Source organism: Primulina eburnea, chromosome 16 (genome assembly GCF_022965805.1).
Source record: "Primulina eburnea isolate SZY01 chromosome 16, ASM2296580v1, whole genome shotgun sequence".
In the NCBI taxonomy this organism is placed as follows: Eukaryota; Viridiplantae; Streptophyta; class Magnoliopsida; order Lamiales; family Gesneriaceae; genus Primulina; species Primulina eburnea.
In genome coordinates this window covers 2,506,400-2,527,849 of record NC_133116.1, presented here as the reverse complement: position 1 = coordinate 2,527,849, position 21,450 = coordinate 2,506,400, and the positions used below count along the sequence as shown (strand labels likewise).

The following is a 21,450-nucleotide window of genomic DNA, read 5'->3' as shown; positions in this document are numbered from 1 at the left end:
AAGTCAATGATTACCTTGTTTTCAGTGCTCACTTACTAATTATGACAAGATGATTGTCCATACCATACTTTTCTGACATACCACACTGTCTCTTTTTGCCTCGTCAAATCCATGTGATTTTGTCGATAATAATTATCAACCTTGATGATTGAAATCAGAAAATAATTATCGTTAGAAGGATAATTTTCTTTAAAAAAAAAAAAACTATGAATCGAGGACTTAAAAAATATTAAAACTTCAATTATTATTACCGTAAGCAAATAAAAAAAGTTGCCTCGTATGACGTGGAAATGCCCACAAAGCCAGACAACTCAAATTATCCATCTTCAACACACAACATGTGCTCATCAGCTATTCTGGGGACAATTAAAAAAATAGGATTGAGACGTAAAGTTTTTTAAAAAGAAGGACTTTGACTTTTTTTTAAAAAAAAGAAGGAATTGACTCTTGATTATAAAATTAAACTTTAATTAAATTTTTAACTTAATAAATTAATTATTATTTTCTCTTTCTTTTCCGCCTATTTATTCTTCCATCCAAAAAAATTGGTCGACCAAATATTTTTTTCGGTCGACCAAGAAGAAATTTTTTGTGGTGGACCAATTTGGTGTTGGTCGACCCAATATTCTGGCATGGTCGACACGAGAAAAACGTAATATTGGCGACGGTTCTTTAAAAAACCGTCGCTAAAAAAAGATCGGCGACGGTTTTTTAACCGTCGCTTTTAGCGATGGTTAACAACCGTCGCTAATTATCGACGGTGATTCATAACCGTCGCAAATATGTGTATACCATTTTGCATACACCAAGCTTTGGTCGATCAAGCAAAGTGTTGGGTCGATCAAGGCTTGGTCTACCTATAGGATGTTGCTTGGTCGACCCAAAATGTTGGGTCGACCGACCAAAGCTTGGTCTACCCAGATTTTTGGGTAGATCAAGAAAAGTTGGGTAGACCCAAATTTAGGTAGTTGTTTGGTCGACCGAAGATATATTGCTTGGTCGATCCAACATTTTGGGTCGACCCAAGATAATTACTTAATTTTGATGGATAATTACACAATTTTGACCAATGTTGCATGTTTTTAACATATGAATCACATAATTTCACAAGTATGTTCCATAATGTTACATGTTATGACATATGAGTCACAATTTCACAATTATGTTATATGTTTTGACATATGAATCACAATTTCACAATTATGTTATATATTTTCACATATGAATCAGAATTTCACAACTATGTTACATGTTTTAATATACGAATCATAATTTCACAAATTTCACAATTATGTTATATGTTTTTTAACATATAAATCATAATTTCACAATTACGTTACATGTTTTAACATATGAATCATAATTTCACAATTAAGTTATATGTTTTTTAACATAAGAATCATAATTACACAATTTTGACCAATGTTGCTCGACAATCGTATATGAATCCATTAATTGATTAATATATGAATAACATATTTTCACATGTATGCTTTATAATGTTACATGTTTCGACCCAAAAGACTGGAATTTTGGGTCTAATCAAAAGGCTGACACTTTGGGTCGACCCAAGTTGGTACATAAATGTTACTTTGTCGACCCAAGTTAAATATGTGTTTCATATGTTAAATCTTGTAATATTATGTAATGAAATTGTGATTAATATGTTAAATCATGCAATATAGTTGTGAAATTATGATCCATATGTTAAAACATGTAATTGTGATTTTTATGTTAAAACATGTAATTCAATTGAAATTGTGATTCATATGTTAAAACATGTAACATAATAAGTTAAAACATATAACATTATAGAACATACTATACTTGTGATTATGTAATTGTGATTTATATATTCAAACATGTAACATAATTGTGATTCATATGTTAAAACATGTAATTGTGATTTTTACGTTAAAACATGTAATTCAATTGAAATTGTGATAACATATAATTGTGATTTTTATGTTAAAACAAGTAACATAGTTGTGAAATTGTGATTTATATTTCAAAACATGTAACATAATAAGTTAAAACATATAACATTATAGAACATACTATACTTGTGATTATGTAATTATGATTTCTATATTCAAACATGTAACATAAATGTGATTCATATGTTAAAACATATAATTGTGATTTTTATGTTAAAACATGTAATTCAATTGAAATTGTGATAACATATAATTGTGATTTTTATGTTAAAACATGTAATTCAATTGAAATTGTGATTCATATGTTAAAACATGTAACATAGTTGTGAAATTGTGATTTATATGTCAAAACATGTAACACAATAAGTTAAAACATATAACATTATAGAACATACTATACATGTGATTATGTAATTGGGATTTATATATTCAAACATGTAACATAATTGTGATTCATATGTTAAAATATGTAACATACTTGTGAAATTGTGATTCATATGTCAAAACATGTAACATTATAAAATATGTGAAATTATATGATTCATATATTAATCAATTAATGGATTAAACATATACGGTTGTCGAGCAACATTGGTCATTATGATTCATATGTTAAAAAACATATAACATAATTGTGAAATCATGATTCATATGTAAAAACATGTAACATAGTTGTGAAATTGTGATTCATAAGTTAAAAAACATATAACATAATTGTGAAATTATGATTCATATATTAAAACATGTAACATAGTTGTGAAATTCTGATTCATATGTGAAAACATATAACATAGTTGTGAAATTGTGATTCATATGTCAAAACATATAACATAATTGTGAAATTGTGACTCATATGTCATAACAAGTAACATTATGGAACATACTTGTGAAATTATATGATTCATATGTTAAAAACATGCCACATTAGTCAAAATTGTGTAATTATCCGTCAAAATTAAGTAATTATCGGTCATATTTGTCAAATCTATGGATTCATGTGTCAGAAAAGAGTCGACCCAAAAACAACCTTGATCGACCCAAAATCAACATGGGTCGACCAAGAGATCAACAGGATCGCCCAACATATTGGGTCGACCAAGCAACATTTTGCTGGATAGAGCTTGTCTATTTGCGACGGTTATGAGCTAACCGTCGCTAATTAGCGACGGGTAATGTTAAACCGTCGCAACACGAAGTTTCGCGACTATTTATAACACCCGTCGCCAATGATGACATAGCGACGGTTTTGAATTGAAAACTGTCGCTAATTTGGGTCGACCAAAAAATCTTTGCCTCAATTTTGGGTCGACCAAACCAGAATGTTGGGTCGACCAAGCCATATTCTCTGGGTAGACCAAGCTTTGGTCGACCCAACATTTTGCTGGATCGTTTGGTCTACCCAAAGTTTGGGTCTACCAAGCAGAATTATGGTCTACACAATCTATTTGCGACGGTTATGAGTTAACCGTGGCTAATTAGCGACGGGTTCTTTTAAAATGTCGCCAATTGCAACGGTTAAAAAACCGTCGCAGATCTTCGGTTAAAAAACTGTCGCAGATCTTCTTTTAGCGACGGTTTAATAGAACTGTCGCAAAGTTTGAATTAGCGACGACTTAGTTTGGTAAACCGTCGCTAATTTGGGTCGACCAAACCAGAATGTTGGGTCGACCAAGCTTTGGTCGACCTACGTAAAGTTCAAAAACGCTTCGTTCGACCATTTTTTTTGGGGAAGAAAAATTTAATTTAGAGTCGATTAAATGAATTTAATATTAAAAATTTAAGTCAATAGTTAATTTACACTTAAACAAAAGGATATTTTTGTAAATTGAGTTGTGAATCTTTTTTTTTTAAATAAATCAGGATTGAGTCCCTTTCCCCTAAATTTCGCATTCCGCCAAAAGCAACCAAAATATTCCTTGGTGAATCGGGCGAAAACTTGGGGCCACTTTGAAAACTAACCTTAAATAAATATTAGATTTAAAAATTAGCCTTTTACAACTCAAAATTTGATAAATAACACTCACTTAAAAAAATAATTAATTAATTTAGAAAAAAGCTTACAAATTTTAATCAGTCTGAAATCCCAAGAAAAAATCGAAAATAATAAAGAAAAGAAATCAAGAATCATGTCTTCCCCCAGCAAACGCAGGGAAATGGATTTGATGAAACTGTAATGAATGTTTTTTGGACTTCTCATTTTATTTTATTTTTGGGAAAGCATCTGATCTCATTTGGAGCTCGTGTTTTTTTTTCTTTTTTTAATTGTGTTTTTTCGGTTTTTTTTTTCCGGCTAGGATGATGACTGATTATAAGTGGCGTAAAATAATTCAAAGAGCGACTGAGAGCGACTGAGTGATATATGATTTTTATAATAGAAAATATGAGCAACTCACGTTTGTGGTCTATTTACTCTATTTTAGTATAGTATAACGGATTGATAATGTAAAATATAAAAATAATGTCATAATACAAAGAGCGACTGAGAGCGACTGAATGATATATGAGTGATCCTAATAGAACCACTTGAAGTTCTATACAATATAGTTTTTTGGAAGTGCAAGTTTGGATTTTTTTTAAAATGTAATTGAACATTAATGATTTAGTATGAATGAATCGAAGATATTTTGTACTATTCAATGTGTAAAAGGTTATCAAATTAATGTTTTGTAAACTATTTAATATATTATAGTATATTATAATCGTGTGAGTATAAAATGTAAAAGTGGCGTAAAATAATTCAAAGAGCGACTGAGAGCGACTGAGTGATATATGATTCTTATAATAGAAAATAGGAGCAACTTCACGTTCGTGGTCTATTTACTCTATTTTAGTATAGTATATCACACAATCGTCATTCGGTCGCCCTCGGTCATTTTTGTCTTATCAAAAGGCCTGCCGAAACACCAATAGGTATATCACTAGTAAATAGGATATAAAACACGAATTTGCTCACTTTGTTTTTACGATATCACTCAGTCGCCATTCGGTCGCTCCCAGTCGCCATTCGGTCGCCTTCAGTCATTTTTGCCTTATCACACTATGTTTAATTTCATAATTTCTTATACATGAAAACATACCATAATATAGTAAATAGCATATAAAACACGAATTTTCTCACTTTGTTTTTACCATATCATTCAGTCGCCATTCGGTAGCTCTCAGTCGCCATTCGGTCGCCCTCAGTCATTTTTGCCTTATTTCACACTATGTTTAATTTCATAATTTCTTATACATGAATACATACCATAATATAGTAAATATAATATAAAACACGAATTTGCTCACTTTGTTTTTACCATATCACTCAGTCGCCATTCGGTCGCCCTCAGTCATTTTTGTCTTATTTCACACTATGTTTAATTTCATAATTTCTTATACATGAAAACACACCATAATATAGTAAATATGACATAAAACACGAATTTGCTCACTTTGTTTTTACCATATCACTCAGTCGCCATTCGGTCGTTCCCAGTCGCCATTCGGTCGCCCTCAGTCATTTTTGTCTTGTTTCACACTATGTTTAATTTCATAATTTCTTATACATGAAAACACACCATAATATAGTAAATAGGATATAAAACACGAATTTGCTCACTTTGTTTTTACCATATCACTCAGTCGCCATTCGGTCTCCCTCAGTCATTTTTGCCTTATTTCACTATGTTTAATTTCATAATTTCTTATACATGAAAACATACCATAATATAGTAAATATGATATAAAACACGAATTTGCTCACTTTGTTTTTACCATATCAGTCAGTCGCCATTCGGTCGCTCTCAGTCGTCATTCGGTCGTCCTCAGTCATTTTTGCCTTATTTCACACTATGTTTAATTTCATAATTTCTTATACATGAAAACATACTATAATATAGTATATAGGATATAAAACACGAATTTGCTCACTTTGTTTTTACCATATCATTCAGTCGCCATTCGGTCGCTCTCAGTCGCCATTCGGTCGCCCTCAGTCATTTTTGCCTTATTTCACACTATGTTTAATTTCATAATTTTTTATACATGAAAACATACCATAATATAGTAAATATGATATAAAACACGAATTTGCTCATTTTTTTTTACCATATCACTCAGTCGCCATTCGGTCGCTCCCAGTCGCCATTCGGTCGCCCTCAGTCATTTTTGTCTTGTTTCACACTATGTTTAATTTCATAATTTCTTATACATGAAAACATACTATAATATCAGGTAAAATGAACATCGAACTAATTCTAGATTCCTGCATGATATTCCCTACATTAGTATAAATCAAGAAGCTATTTCACAAAATAAAAAAGGCATTTTTTTCAAGCGCCGTAGCGCATGCGTAAAAATGAGCAGAAACTTAAAGATGCAATTACAACTTGTGATCCAAAGCAGCACAATCTCGTTAGTTATCAGGTGAAATAAACATCAATCCGCTTCTTAGCTTCATCCACGAGGTCTCGCACACTCACAGATTGTCTCTCGCTGCTCATTGTCGTACTTCCAAGAATCACTTCACTCGAAAACTCATCCAAAAATCAACCAAACAAATTCATTATTTTACCCACAAATCCATCAATAGCATCATCATCATCGCCCCGATAATTCGAGAAACAAACCGCTGAATCAAAGCAAAAATTCACCTAAAAAAAGGTGGTCCACGCATCTAATTCAATCGACTTCCACGTCAAATACAATTAGGTGTAAAGGAGGCCCTGTAAAGGAAGAAACGTTAGTTTAGGATTTAAAAGAAAAGAAAAAAAAAGATTTGAAAATATTTAAAATGAGGGTAAAATAGACATTTTAAATGTGAGTGTTAGTTTTTTAAATATGATGTTGTTGGATGCTATCTTCCTAAATTTCCCGAAAACTTGAACTATTCTGCAGCATCAATGGCGGTGGCTAATGCTCACCTCACTTCTTCTTTCACTTCAATCCGGTTGAGATCTTCAGATTTTTCTTCTGTTAAGAGTTTCCCCGCCACAAAATCTCATCTTTACTTATTGGTTTCCCCGAGAATCGATTCAACGCGCAACAAGTATAGTGAAATATATTTATCGGCGGATGTTAGCTTAATATTATGATTTATGGGTTTTTTTTTGAAAAAAAATTGTGTGCGAGTTGATTTTTTGGCTTACCGAGTTTCCTGGCACGTTTAGTTGCTAGCAATGGTTGTGCTTTTTCATGGCCCGATCATTTGTATATTAAATTCATTTTTTAAAAATCTGTCGCAGTACTGATTGGTGTTATTATGATTTTAGGATGTGGGTGCTTATTCAATCCTTTTGATTTCTGGGCTTTATTTTTTATTTTTGGTCAAAAGCGTTTCGTCGTCTTAGTTTGATGATTGATAAATGATGTCTTGTGTCTTAAAAAATGGCTTATTCTTGACATTTATCGATATTTTATGTGAATAGATCGATACTAGTTAGGGCAGCCACAGGGGCGATCAGTGTTAATTTTGGGGGAAAAAGTTCAAAATTTTGCGTTGATTTCATTCCGAAATTGATTTTTCGAGGCATTACCCATATGCTATTCAATTTGACTTGCTTGAACTTGCATGTAGGAATGTTATGATGTGTGCCTCTGTTGATGGAGTGGACTCAATAACTTCACGTTCATTTTCTTTGGTAAGTTGGTCTCTCTTGCAATTTTTTGCATTTCTAATGCGCTTGAGTTTCGAAAATGGTGATCCGTAGTTTCATTTTCTGGAAATTGATATGCTTTGAATCAATTTGTCTATGTAAGGAGTTTTTTCAAGGTGAAAGTTGATGAACTGTTGTAGCTTTTAAAGACTTTCTAGTAAACTCTATTGTTCTTTGATTTCTTGAGCTGAAAATACTTGATAGAGTTTTGGATGTGATGCATGAATGATTTTCTTAATAAAGAGAGAAGCGGGTTGTGGGACCAAATTGTTATCCTTTCCAAGTTTTATGCTGTCCTGCTAAAACTGAATTTGGGTATCTACTGTGTAACTTGAGCCTTTCAGATTTATATCATTAAATTACTCTAACTGGTTAAACTTGTACAGTTATTTCTGGACTTGGTGATTAAATTACTCTAACTGGTTAAACTTGTACAGTTATTTCTGGGTATCAATTTTTTACCTTCATGTAAAAGAGGGAAATAGGCTTTAATCCAGATGACCTTTTCAAGGAAAGACTTTCAAGTTTTTCTGAATGATCCATGGATTTAATGAGAAGTTTAGCAGGATAAATTTGAAATGCACGGAATTAATGTTTTCCCTACACAGTCAAATGAAAATTGGTCAGTGTGTTTACGTATTGCCCAATTTTACTTATCTTTATATTATTCATATGTGGATAATTGAGGGCCACACGTTCCTCGCACCTTGAATAATTATATCGCCTATTTGGTTTGTTGAGATTGAGACGACTTTAAATGTGAAATCATTATATTGCCTGTAGCATAATCTCATGTTATGCAGACATCATCTGTTTCTTAATTCAATATTTTGAGTGCTAGGCTTGCTTTGAACTCAAAAAATAGAGGAAATCGGAGATTTCAAACTCGAACAATTAAATGGGAGAGAAAAGCATGCAAATTTGCCAGTATCCTAGAATGGATGACTGGATATATTTGCATGGTTAAATTGTACTTATGGCTCCTGCTGGAAACAGTCAAGGATCACAAAATTGATTATTTATTGCTTTTGATGGATCTTTAGTTTGACACTATGACATCTTACTCAAATGAGTGAAGACCAGTTCATGGTGTATGATATATGCTTACTAATCTACCTCTAACAATGGGGGAGACTCTTGAAGGACCTAGATTGTACATGGTAGAGAGGAAAGATAACTGTTCCTTGACAGGGAATTATTTTGGTTTAGAATTTAGATAGTGAATTGGTCATTCTCAATTAAGTAATTAGTGTCAGTGAAAAGTGCAAACTAGAGTAGACAAGTAAAGACCTTGATTATGATACTGCCTTAAAACTTTGATCTGATATTCATCGGGACCACGACACAGCGTACAACTAAATGAATGTTCAAATTTGAGCTACATCCTCCGGGCAATTCAACTATTTTACGTAGTAGAGTATTATTTATCTTTTGAGCTTTTTGGTGGAATTACACTCACACCTTGTTGTAAGCTTTGTAGCCCAGCAGCTCATTTGGAATTGAACTTTTTTGTTGAAATAGTTTTTGAAGAAGGAAATTTGGGACACTAAAATTGCGATTTAGTTATTTATTATTGAGCAATGTGACCAGTCACTGTTGTCGCAATTTGTAAAATTATTATATGCAATTTTCGCATGTTCCTTATATTGGCACATTTAACTTATGGCAAAATATATTTGTTTCTTCAAATTCAAGAAATTTGACATTGAAAAAACAATTCGCCACAGAAGTTTGGGCCAGAGACTGATTATGTTCCAATGCCAATCGTCTTGATAGATCAAGATACTGATCCTGATGCAACTATTGTGCAACTTAGCTTTGGAGATCGCCTTGGTGCTCTTCTTGACACGGTAAATCTTATTCTATTTTGTTTCCACTTCTTTATTTCTGGGCTTTTCTTAAAAATTCACTTGTGTGCACAACACTTTGAGATGAGGCAGTTAAGAGACTGGCGTCTCATTTTTGTTCATGGAGTACATATTTCTCTCTCTTTATTGTCGACCCAATCTGTGTTTTTTTCTGTTCATTATCAGTGTTGCTTTCATGCTGACTTGTATATCAGCTTGTTTAATTTTCTGTCTTTATGTATAACACATTAACGTTACTTGGTAAGTCTGTTATACCTTCTAGTTGAAAGTTTGCCATCAAGAAACCTTTATTCATTGCTGCAGATGAAGGCACTTAAGGACCTAGGCTTGGATGTTTTAAAGGGAACTGTCACTACTGAGAACTCTGTCACACAAACTAAATTTTTTATCACAAGACTGTGAGTATGGTTTTGCATTATGCATTTTTGTTGTTCTACTAGTAAGTGATTTGCAATTACTAGTTATATAGAATATCAATTTCTTGAATCTTGTTGATCCAGAATTTGGTTTTACTTCCCCCACCCCCCGTATCTTGTTTTATCTGTTCCTTTTATTTTATGAGATGTTATGATCTCTTAAAAGTTGTCTCTCTTCTGTTTGAGTTGTTCAGAATTATAATGTTTATTATATTATTCAGATCCACGGGACGTAAAGTCGAAGATCCTGATGTCTTGGAAAGGATTCGCTTGACCATCATCAACAAGGTTCTCAAGTATCATCCGGTATTTTCATATAACTGATTCAAATATTGGATAAACATCTCCTGTTTTCAGGCCATATTTATGGTTGTGGAGATTTTTTTTGTCTGATCTAAGAAAATTAATTGCCATGTTCATATGGCGTTGAGTCTTTACCTGAAACTTTTGTCATAACAGGAATCAAGTGAACGGCTTGCTATGGGTGAAGCTTTTGGAGTAAAACCCCCGGAAAAAAAGGTGATGTCAAACAAAATATCAGTTCTTGTTTCAATTTTCTTCTCCAGTTTGTCTGCATCCTCTTCTGGATGTGTTTGTCATCTGTTTCCCGATTGTCGGGCTTTATTGATGTTTATTTTCTGCAGTGTTTATTTTTCTACTGGTTTAAATTTCGCAACTTGTTTCCGTTCTAAAGTTTTGAAGAAATTTGTTATTAATCGGGAATTCTGGTATCATAATCTTGACCTATCTGCAGCTACCGTCTATTACTTCTTGGCACAATAGCTGTATACTTTTTCTTTATACAATAGTGGTTTACTACTTTTTTCGCAATAGTGATATACTTGAACAGAAGAAACAGCTTAATTTTTCAACAACGACAAATTATAATTTGGTTTTGGTTTCTTCGTGCAGATCGATGTTGAAATTGCTACTCATATACATGTTAAGGAAGATGGACCTAGGAGGAGGTATTATTGTTCCCATGGTCAACTTCTCGAATATTTTCATATTTGTTTTTAATTAGATCGAAACTCGAAAAGCCTATAAACTACATTTGTAATGAGAGTTAGTTTGGTTCGAAATCCACTTGTTCAGATGGAACATAATTTTTATGATATACATTTTTGTTGTGTTTTTAGCTTACTCTCTGTAGAGACAGCGGATCGACCTGGGCTGCTGTTAGAGATAATCAAAATAATGTCAGATATCAATGTAACAGTTGAATCAGCGGAGATTGACACCGAGGTAGGCCTCTTTCTCTGTGTGGATCACTCGGATAAGCTTTATTTTTCGACTAGTTTCCTTCTTTTTTTGTCGCTAGCTACATATACTCAGTTCTTGGTGTAAAACCCATATAGGGATTGGTCGCCAAAGACCGGTTTCATGTCAACTATCGTGGAGCAGCATTGAACAGTTCTTTGTCTCAGGTAATCGAATTTACTTTCTTCTACTTGCTGGTATTTTTACATAGTTTTCTCTGCATTCCTGTGCGGCAATTTGTGCATTTTTTGTACAAATTCTTGTCGGAAGGGGCGATCCTTCTGTCCTTGTGTGACAGGTATGAAAGGCCTTACAGGATTACGTAATGAATTCATTTGGCAACTTGAGACAATAATTTTTGTGAAACGAGGAAGGATGCCTGTAGAGTAGCAAATTGTATAGATTCTTTGGAATTCAGAATTGAATATTATGCAATGGTGAATTAAGGAAATTCACCGTGATGAGCAGTGTCCACCTTTTACCTACATAACTAAATAAGTAGTGAATGGATCAAATGGTTTCGATTTCTTTCTGTTTTCTTGTTTTTTCTCGGTCTTCTCAATGGCTCCATCATTGCATCAATAACAAAATATGATTTGAACTTGCAGGTTCTTGTGAATTGCCTGCGTTACTACCTGCGGCGGCCAGAAACCGATGAGGAGAGCTACTGAATAGTACTATTCCATGAACTCGTTGTGTTGGTTGGGACTTGTGGTTGATTGTTCCTGTTTCAGTTATTAATGTTATGTATGGAAGAAAAGCCTTTCTTGTATGATAGATACAACTTTGCTGTGAGTGTAATAAGAGTTTCCTGTCATTATTGTGTGTTTCTTATTTTAATTATCTGAGTTTGAGTTATATCAAGATAATGGAAACCTTGTGTCATTTTGTTCATCCTTATCGCTCGGGAACATTGCTTTAAAAGATCCAATTAATTATTAAATATCTTCAATAAAAACAATCATGATGATGATCGTCCAGAAATTTTGATCAATCATAGACACTGTTTGAGACAAATTTGCTCAAATCAATTTTCTTGCAATTTTATCAATTAAATATCTTACTCGAAAACTTTTATTTGATGGGTTTTTTTTTAATATGAATTTTTTTTTTTTGGAAATGGCAAATTTTCTTTACGCCCACAAGTACCAAATGGGACACAAGGTCTTCAATTGTAAAAAAAAAAAAAAAAAATTGGCTTGTGGCGATTAGTTTATATTCAAACATCATGGAATTTGTCGAATGTCCAAACTATACGAATCTTGATAGCCACAAATTTTGGGTGCCGTTAGTTGACTTTTCCATTAACGTCGATAATTGATTTGTGCCTAACTAACTATGAGAGTGAATTATTTGAACTGAAATTCATGTTGGTTGGTTGGAAAAGAGAGAGCAGGGTTCTTGCGAGATGGTTTCACGAATTTTTATCTGTGAGACGGGTCAATCCGACTGATATTCACAATAAAAAGTAATACTCTAAGCATAAAAAAATAATATTTTTTCATAGAGACCCAAATAAAAAATCTGTCTCACAAAATACGACCCGTTGTTGAAAAGAAATTATAATCGTCAAATTGAAAACTAATATCTTCACACCAGCCCCATGGCTATACACACAAACACACAATATTTTTCTACTGCACTAATATTTTTTTGATGTGTATGCAGTTGATATCGATAAAATTTTGTATGTAAAATATTTTGTTTGAACTCAACTAGGATAACCAATTTTGTCATATGCTATAAAATGATATGTTTTTATTGTTTTTAACTAATTCTCTTGCTTGTTTGAACATTACTAGGAAAAATAAAATTATAAGTTTTAAATAATCAAATTAAAGAAAGTTTTAGCTATATTTTTTTATTATTATTCTCATTTCTGTTGCTTTTCTAAATAAATATAAAAAAAATCATATACAAAATTAATGGTACAGGGATCCCTCTGTCACCTAATTTACTAAATCAAGGCAGTTCTTCTTCTCTGACCACACACACAGAGCGACGCAATTAAAACACATGCGCATATACGTAGAGAGAAGTGTACCCACAATCGCATTTACCAAAGCTTGATTTCCTCCCAATTTCGAGATCCGATCCAACGCGCACGCACGTACGCCGAGCTAGAAGCAAAAGTATTTCTTCTTTTTTCTTGCAGTGACGCAAAATGGAGGCAGACGGCGTGAAAAATTGGGTGTTAGCGGTGACGGCGCAGACGCCGACGAATATAGCTGTGATTAAGTACTGGGGAAAAAGGGATGAATCCCTTATTCTCCCTATTAATGATAGTATTAGCGTTACTCTCGATCCGGCACACCTCTGCACCACCACTTCCGTTGGTGTTAGCCCCTCCTTCACGCACGATCGAATGTGGCTGAATGGGAAGGTAAAGTTTCCTTTTTTACGTTGTTTTTCCTTTGCTGGCGTTATGTCGATGTTTCTGTTTTGAGCTGAAAGCATTGTTTTTCCACTGTTCTCGGCTTTCTTAATGCTATTTACCATTTGAATTTGCCTTGAATCTCAGTTTTGGTTTTGGGCACTCATTATAATTTTCTTTGCATTCTCATTTGATATTTTGATGCAAAATATGAACCATTGAGTCAAAACTGAGGGGAATTTTAAATTGGGCAGTTTCTGAATGTTTAGTTGTTCTTCCTGAGCTGAAGTATTGGCTTCGATTAGCTGGAAGGGGGTCCAGTTTGCTTACAATTTTAAATGGCTTGAATTAATTCATAAGTCTGTTATCATAACAGATAAAAGATTGCCAGTTAAAGAAATATTCCAGCTGAATAAAGTTTAATAGATTTGAATTGTGCAATTGTACTATTTTATTCCCTCTTTTATTGTTGTGTTTGAATCTGCCAGTCACTGGAGGCATCCTTAACATATTCCTGAAACGTTTTTTGGGTTTCTTTTTTGATCATGGCACAGAGCGAGATGCAGATAATAAGAGATTCTGATATATTAGTGAATGTATGAATTCTGGTTAGTGTAGGAGATCTCTCTTTCTGGAGGCAGATTCCAAAATTGTTTGAGGGAACTTCGCTTCCGTGCTAATGATGTTGAGGATGATGAGAAAGGTATTAAGATCGCAAAAAAGGATTGGGACAAGATGCATGTGCACATAGTTTCCTATAACAATTTCCCTACCGCTGCTGGCTTGGCTTCCTCAGCTGCTGGCTTGGCTTGCCTAGGTAACTTGAATGTCCCTCCATGACTTGAATTCACTAGAGTTTTTTTTAACATTTTTGGGACAAGTATGGCACATCACCAATAAGCAACCAATAAGCAAATTTTTGGTTGATTTTGACTGGATGTCGCTATTATTGTCTTTGCACACTGAAAACCATTGAGATAAGAGGAGGTGGATTACCGATCAGAGATATTTGTTATGCTGGTGTTTCTTGTGATAGTTCTGATTATCCTCCGTTGTTATTTTTCGTGAAGTAGTTGATTGCACCTCGTATCACCCTTGTTAAACATAAGAAATAATCTTGTTTTGCAATCGATATTAAAAATGTATATGTCCTAGTTGATTGTATTTTATTTTTCGAATAAAATTGAGTTCATGGTACCGAGGATCATTTAATTTTGGGACCCAACTCCAATTTTGGTTTAATCTGCTTGTTCAGTTTGACAACAGTTTTCATATGTGAGTGTAAAGTACAATTCGATATGTAGATTTGGTAGTGTTTATTATGTAGCTATCTCTATTATAATAGCAGGGTTTAAATCTTACTTTTTTATTTACTTAAATTAACTTTAGCAACAAAAACTAAGATTTATGTTTTTTCCAGTTTTTTCCCTTGCCAAGCTTATGAATGTCAAAGAAGATCATAGCAAACTATCCGCTATAGCCAGGTAACAGTTGCCTCTTGATTTAAAAAATCCGAGTCATTTTATTTATTCAAGCATTATCTGCTAGTTTGCAGGCTTAGTTTAGTGCCCTGATAAAGTTTATTCTTATTGTCTATTTCCTGGACGTGCAAGTCCACAGATGCATGCCAATACACACACCACACTCTCTGTATTTGTTTCTGTTTGTAATTGACGATGTCTCTATATTTTGTTAATTGGCGATCCTTGTTCTGTATAAAATTTAAAAGATGTCAGCAGACGTAAAGAATTTTTTTTATGTTTTCATATCCAGGCAAGGTTCTGGAAGTGCTTGCCGAAGTCTCTATGGTGGATTTGTTAAGTGGATCATGGGAAAAGTGTGTATAGTTTCTTATCTTTTGTCATGGATTCTTTTGAAAGTATGTAAATATCTTTTTTTTTTTCAAAATTTTCTCAAATTACTTTTCTTTATGGTTGAAGGAGGAAAATGGAAGTGACAGCATTGCAGTTCAACTTGCAGACGAGAAGCACTGGGATGACCTTGTTATTATCATTGCAGTGGTGTGTGTGTCTCCATCTTTTCTCTGATTAAAATGCAAGTCACTTAGTTTGCATGTAACTGATCTATTTTTGTTTTCAATAGTATTAAACTATCTCAATTCATTAGAAATAGATTTTACTCACAGGGTTCCCTTTTAATTGCACTTAGTTAATTGATCCCATTATCACTTTTGGGGTCTAAATATTTTTTTAAAATTTTGCTAGCTCAGTTGAGTAATCTATATGACAGATTTTATTTTGTCCTTTACTTTGAGTGTGAATTATCTATTGCTAATTAATAGGGAGTAAGTGAGAAATGTTTAATGACATTCATAAAAATGATAAACTTATCAGATGTATATTCAACATTACTGTCTTCATTTTAGTCCAATTATTGTGTTAGAAATAATTTGTTATAAAGTTCCTTAGCTTTTTAAGCTGTTGTGGTGTAGCTTCGCATGTGTTACAGCATGTAAACCCATCGACGTCTTTCTTTCTTTTTTCCTTTATTCCATTTTTTGTTCTTTTGAGATGAAGATAATGATCCATGTATTAATTGATCCCTTGTTTGATTATTTGTGAGACTAGCTATATCTCACTTTTGTGTTTGGGCTTTATGTCGAATTCAGGTAAGTTCAAGACAGAAGGAAACAAGTAGTACCTCAGGGATGCGTGATACCGTTGAAACCAGTGCATTGGTAGAACATAGAGCAAAGGTATATTATGTTCCTCCCAGTAGTTTTAAGATGTATAGGAATGCTTCTTAGATATCAGAAAGGTTATTGTTTTTCGGTCATTTTAAGGACCTCAATGGTTTCTACTGTTCTTTTGACAACTTCTAAGGGTCGCCCCTCTTTTCATTTTACAGGTAGTAGTGCCAAAACGGATAATACAAATGGAGGAAGCAATTAAAAATCGTGATTTTCCTGCTTTCGCTGCCCTGACTTGTGCTGATAGTAATCAGTTTCATGCTGTTGCTCTGGATACCTGCCCTCCTATATTTTACATGAATGACACTTCCCATAGGCAAGTTCCTTTTTCTGTTTTTAATTATGGTTGTCTATTTTCTTATTATATGCAAATCCTCCAAACCATCAATACCCCCCCCCCCCCCCCCCCCCCACACCACCAAAGGAGCACTTCGTAGTAATCTAGTCTGGGCATTTACTTTTCAGAATAATCAGCTGCGTCGAGAAATGGAATCGGTTCGAAGGGACACCTCAGGTTCTTTTCTCTATCTTCAGTTGACCTTTGAGCTAATTAGTCATCAGTGTCCAACTCAAATAAGTTAGATAGTTTCTCAAAAGCCTATTGTTACTCATGGCAGAATCAATCAGTACCATGGTTACTGTTTCCCTGAACCACATTTAAATTAGAATTCATTTAAAGCAACTAACAACGAGATATTTGACAGGTTGCTTACACTTTCGATGCCGGGCCAAATGCAGTTTTAATTTCACGCGACAGGAAGACTGCCGCTCTTCTGCTTCAGAGGCTGCTCTTTTACTTCCCTCCACCAGAAACCGATTTGAACAGGTGTTTTTCAGCCTCAAAATTTGTTCCAAGCATGTCACCTTTACTATTCACTTCTCCAATCTGTGGCGATATGAATCCATCTCATGTATCCTCGGATGTATGCTACCCCCTTTCGCAGTTACGTTATTGGTGACAAAACAATTTTACAAGATGCCGGCATTCAGGAAGTGAAGGATATTGAAACACTGGCTCCACCCCCGGAGATCAATGCTAATGTTCCAGTGCATAGATACAAGGGAGACGTTAGCTACTTTATCTGCACGGGTCCTGGGAGAGGTCCTATAGTACTCACAGACGAAAACCAATCTCTTATCGATACCAAGACAGGGTTGCCAAAGTGAAAAGAAAAGGTTCTACTGTTTGGATTTGTTTTAGCCCAACTTAATCTAAGTTCGAGCCTTTTCAATATTCTGATGTCAAGTGTACTAATATGATACGCATGGTTCAGTTTATTTTTGATAATATTGAATACCATAATCTCCGGCTTCTTCGGCCGAATAAATATTCCAGTGTGATTGAGTCTGTCAACGGCTCATGTAATAAGTTGGCTTCTTTTGTTTTTCGATTCTTGGTTAAAAACCGATGTAATCTTAACGGCGAATTTCCCTTAACTTCGGCCTTCATTTTTTTAACTCGTGTTTCTTGTTATTAATTCCTCTTATATTTTGTATATGTAACGAATGATGTTTGCTTCTCAAAATTATCTATAACTTTTAGCGGAAGGGAGTATTGGAAATTCATGCAATGGAAGATGGAACCATATTTGAAACCAAAAACTTGCTGAACATTTAAAAACAGAAAATGAAGCATCAATAATTTTTTGGGTTGATTAGTTCCGATGCAATGTATCACAAAGTATGAATCGTGGGAAGAAAGGAACAGCATCATTTCTTTTTCCAATTCCAGACCTTTCACACACACATATAGGTAGCCTAGCTAGTGTACATAGGAGTAATCATTGGAAATATATAAGGAACCAACGATGATGGTGTTAGCTCTCACACACACACACACACACACACACACACACGCACACTATTCAGGCTTTGAATTGATGTGGAACCAACATTGGAACAGAGTAATCATGGATAATTATTGTACATGATTTATATTCCATTTAACAGAAATAGTTCGAGATAATAAAGTCTAATGTTTGAGACGTTTTATCGAGTTCGAAATTTAATTACAACAATTTTATCTCTTAAATAATTTCTTTTAAGAAAAGATGATTATTGTGCAGAAGAATGTTGGATGTTCTCCGTTTGTTGTTCATGAAAGAAGAATGTCTATTCCATATAAATAAACCCACTCGTAGATACAGCTAGTGAAAGCAATAGGTACCCTCTTTTTTTTTTCCTGAAACAAAAGCAATAGGAAGCTGAAAAATCAAAATAATTCAAGATTGATTTTCTGTGATTTTATTTTATAAAAATATCTTTATGCTAATGCTAGTATGTTTAATTTTTCGTTGTTTCTTTCTTTTTTACAGAAAATATTACTAAAAATAGTTTTTCACAATTAAATTCGAAGAATCAGGCCCCGCCTTTCAATATCTCGTGGAGGGAATGGAAGGGAATAATACACAACGAAGAATGAACCATACAAATATGCGTGTAAAAAAGAGATAATTGTGGTCCAAAAATCTCGAGTTTTCTTCCATTTAAACCCTTGGGATCAAAATAACCAATTCATATTTTTCACCCCACCAAAAAGGAGGTGAAGTTTTTTGGTGGAACGGAAAAATTCGTCTTCCATTCGTTTCTTTGGAAACACACCAAAAACTTTTCAACAATGGCGAAGTTCCTGAAACATTGCCTGTTTCTTTTTGTCATTGTTTTTGTTCTTGGTACGAATTTTAATTATATTGTACATCCATTTCCCTTCACTTTTTCCAAACAAAATTTTATGACATGTTAATATTTACTATTAATAAATATAGTGCAGAGTATTTAAAGATTCAAACTGGGTATTTCAATAAGATTTTATGCTATAGTATTCAGAATGGTTTCAAATAGTTGCACGCTGTTTTTTGTGTGTTTCACAGGTAATTCCCAAGTTTATGCCGCATTACGGCCTTATGATTACTCATACACAGCTGAGGCAAGCTAGCTTCTCTTCTTGATTTCGTAAATAAACCGATGTAGGACAGGGTATTAATTATCGTGTATCTTATCACCGATCTTGAATTTTACATGCATGCAGTGTCTGAAAACACCACTGAAACCCCAATACGATGGAGGGATGGTTGTGAATCCTGAACTGAGTCAAGGATTGACTGGTTGGAAAGGATATGGAAAAGCCAGAATCAGGATCGGAGTAGCTGATGAAGATGGCAACAAATACATCACTGCTGCCACCACCGACTTGGCTGCTTCCGCCCGCACCAACATTTCCTTTCATAGCTTTGCACAAGATTTTCATCTCGACAAAGACATGCTCTACTCCTTCTCTGGTACGTTCAACCGAAACTCCATTTCAACCAGTACTGTTTTTCCATGAGTTCTCTGATTGCATTAATATTCATTATCTTATGATTTCTTGCTTTCTGAAACTATATATAACATATATTGTTATAATTTTGTGTAGCTTGGTTGCAAGTAAGGGATGGAGAGGCCCATATAAAAGCTAGGATCCAACCAAAACAGAGCAATGTCAGTATTATTATTGGCAGGGTCGAGGCTCGAGAAGGTTGTTGGTCCATGCTCAAGGGTGGCTTCATCGTCGACGTCTCCGGTCCCGCGACCCTTTACTTTGAGGTGACTTTATTCTGTTATCTTCATTGAAAGATCCTCGTAATTGTTCTACTAATTTCTTTTCCGAATTTTCAGAGCGACCTTTCCATTGCTGAAATATGGGGAGATAGCATCTCATTGCAGCCATTCACATATGAAGAATGGAGATCTCACCAATATGAAACCATCGAAAATGTACAGCATTTTTCTCATTAGATTTTCATGCATGCATGATATAATGCCAGCAGAGCCAACAATTCATATATCCATTTCAGGTACGCAAGACCAAGGTGAAATTCCAAGCCGTGGACAAAGCAGGTCGACCCGTACCCAACGCCAAACTATCCATCAAACAGATGGAGCCTCATTTCCCACTGGGTAGCGCATTAACCGAGCACATCCTCAACAACACGGCGTACCAGAACTGGTTCCTCCCCAGATTCCGATACACGGTCTTCGACCATGATCTCAAATGGCAGGCCACAGAGAAAGTAAGAGGCGTCGTCAACTACTCGGTGCCGGATAGATTACTCGAATTCTCCAAGGAACACAACCTCAACGTCCGAGGCCACACAATCCTCTGGGAAAACCCGGCAATGTTACCCCCTTGGGTCGGAAACCTTACCGAGAACCGTGAATACTTCCAAGCAGCAGTGGACATGAGAGTGCAGTCGGTGGTCAACAGATACAAGGGCCAATTCATTCACTGGGATGTCCTGAATGAGAACATGCATTTCTCGTTCTACGAAGACAAATTGGGCCCTAATACGACTGTCGATTTGTTCAAGAAGGTGCACGAGATCGACCCGGAAACCCCACTGTTTCTGAATGAGTATTTCACTATAGAGAAGGCAGTGGACAAGCTGGCATCCCCACCTCTTTATTTGAAGAAGATCGCGGAGCTGAGGAAAAAGGGGTTCAACGGGACGATTGGTATCGGGTTGCAGAGCCATCTCACCTGGTTGAGCCTTCCGTATATGAGAGCTTCGTTGGATGTGCTCGCTTCCACGAAGTTGCCTGTTTGGGTGACTGAATTGGATGTCTCCGTTTACGCTCCGGACAGGGTGTGGGCCTTGAACAATGCGATCAGGGAGGTTCATTCTCACCCTACTGTTCAAGGCATGCTGCTTTGGGGTTCATGGCATCCACAGCCAAGAGGGTGCTGGAGGATGTGCTTAACAGATGATAATTTCAAGAACTTGGCTACAGGAGATGTGCTGGACAAGTTCTTAGATGAAGTGAAACATGGAGATGGTGTGCATGGAACCACTGATAGCAATGGTTATTTCGAGGCATCGCTCTTTCACGGAGAATACGAAGCTCATGTCGACACGAATTCCGGTTCGGAGAGATTCCTGGTGTTGCCAACTCTAGAGCCACAAGATCCGGTGATCCTCCCGGTCGCGTGATAAATAAATGACAGAACCAAGAATTCGGATGAAAATATGTATGTATGTAATTGGGTAAACGAGATGTAAAAACTAATGAACTTGTGCAAAGCTTGTGAAAAGGAATAAAACCTTCTTGCAATGGGGATAAAAAAGCTAGTACCAACTCTAATATTCGATATTATCTTAAAAATGACTTATTGAACACATGCAATTTCCCATATTACCTCCAGCTATCATTTAAAAAAGATGATGTCTTCAACACGTCGGGGAACATCGACATCGTATTTGGTAGTTTAATTCCAT

General features: G+C 34.9%; 3 protein-coding genes across 6 annotated transcripts; all 3 read left to right on the top strand.

Annotated features, from left to right (window-relative positions):
* The first annotated feature begins 276 nt into the window (after positions 1-276).
* On the top strand, positions 277-11,931 carry LOC140816880 (ACT domain-containing protein ACR12-like). Of its 4 annotated transcripts, XM_073176373.1 has the most exons (11): positions 277-359; positions 6,810-6,963; positions 7,492-7,555; positions 9,298-9,420; positions 9,742-9,836; positions 10,076-10,160; positions 10,314-10,373; positions 10,767-10,822; positions 10,994-11,099; positions 11,213-11,281; positions 11,723-11,931. In XM_073176373.1, the coding sequence occupies exons 2-11, from the start codon at positions 6,818-6,820 to the stop codon at positions 11,783-11,785; spliced, it is 867 nt and encodes a 288-aa protein (XP_073032474.1). In that variant the 5' UTR covers positions 277-359; positions 6,810-6,817; the 3' UTR covers positions 11,786-11,931. The 4 variants fall into 4 exon arrangements, with proteins under 4 accessions (XP_073032474.1, XP_073032477.1, XP_073032476.1 ...); XM_073176376.1 differs by lacking the exon at positions 277-359 and having other exon boundaries at positions 6,796-6,864; positions 9,301-9,420; XM_073176375.1 differs by lacking the exon at positions 277-359 and having other exon boundaries at positions 6,796-6,864.
* Positions 11,932-13,084: 1,153 nt separating this feature from the next.
* LOC140816905 (diphosphomevalonate decarboxylase 1-like) lies at positions 13,085-17,701 on the top strand. Its single transcript, XM_073176401.1, has 10 exons — positions 13,085-13,497; positions 14,107-14,305; positions 14,909-14,972; positions 15,262-15,325; positions 15,429-15,509; positions 16,118-16,204; positions 16,357-16,514; positions 16,664-16,712; positions 16,903-17,024; positions 17,143-17,701. The coding sequence occupies exons 1-10, from the start codon at positions 13,279-13,281 to the stop codon at positions 17,363-17,365; spliced, it is 1,266 nt and encodes a 421-aa protein (XP_073032502.1). The 5' UTR covers positions 13,085-13,278; the 3' UTR covers positions 17,366-17,701.
* Positions 17,702-18,688: 987 nt separating this feature from the next.
* Positions 18,689-21,299, top strand: LOC140817518 (endo-1,4-beta-xylanase 5-like). Its single transcript, XM_073177243.1, has 6 exons — positions 18,689-18,870; positions 19,069-19,124; positions 19,227-19,476; positions 19,611-19,780; positions 19,853-19,951; positions 20,032-21,299. Exons 1-6 carry the CDS (start codon positions 18,816-18,818, stop codon positions 21,163-21,165), a joined length of 1,764 nt encoding a protein of 587 aa, XP_073033344.1. The 5' UTR covers positions 18,689-18,815; the 3' UTR covers positions 21,166-21,299.
* Positions 21,300-21,450: the final 151 nt, after the last annotated feature.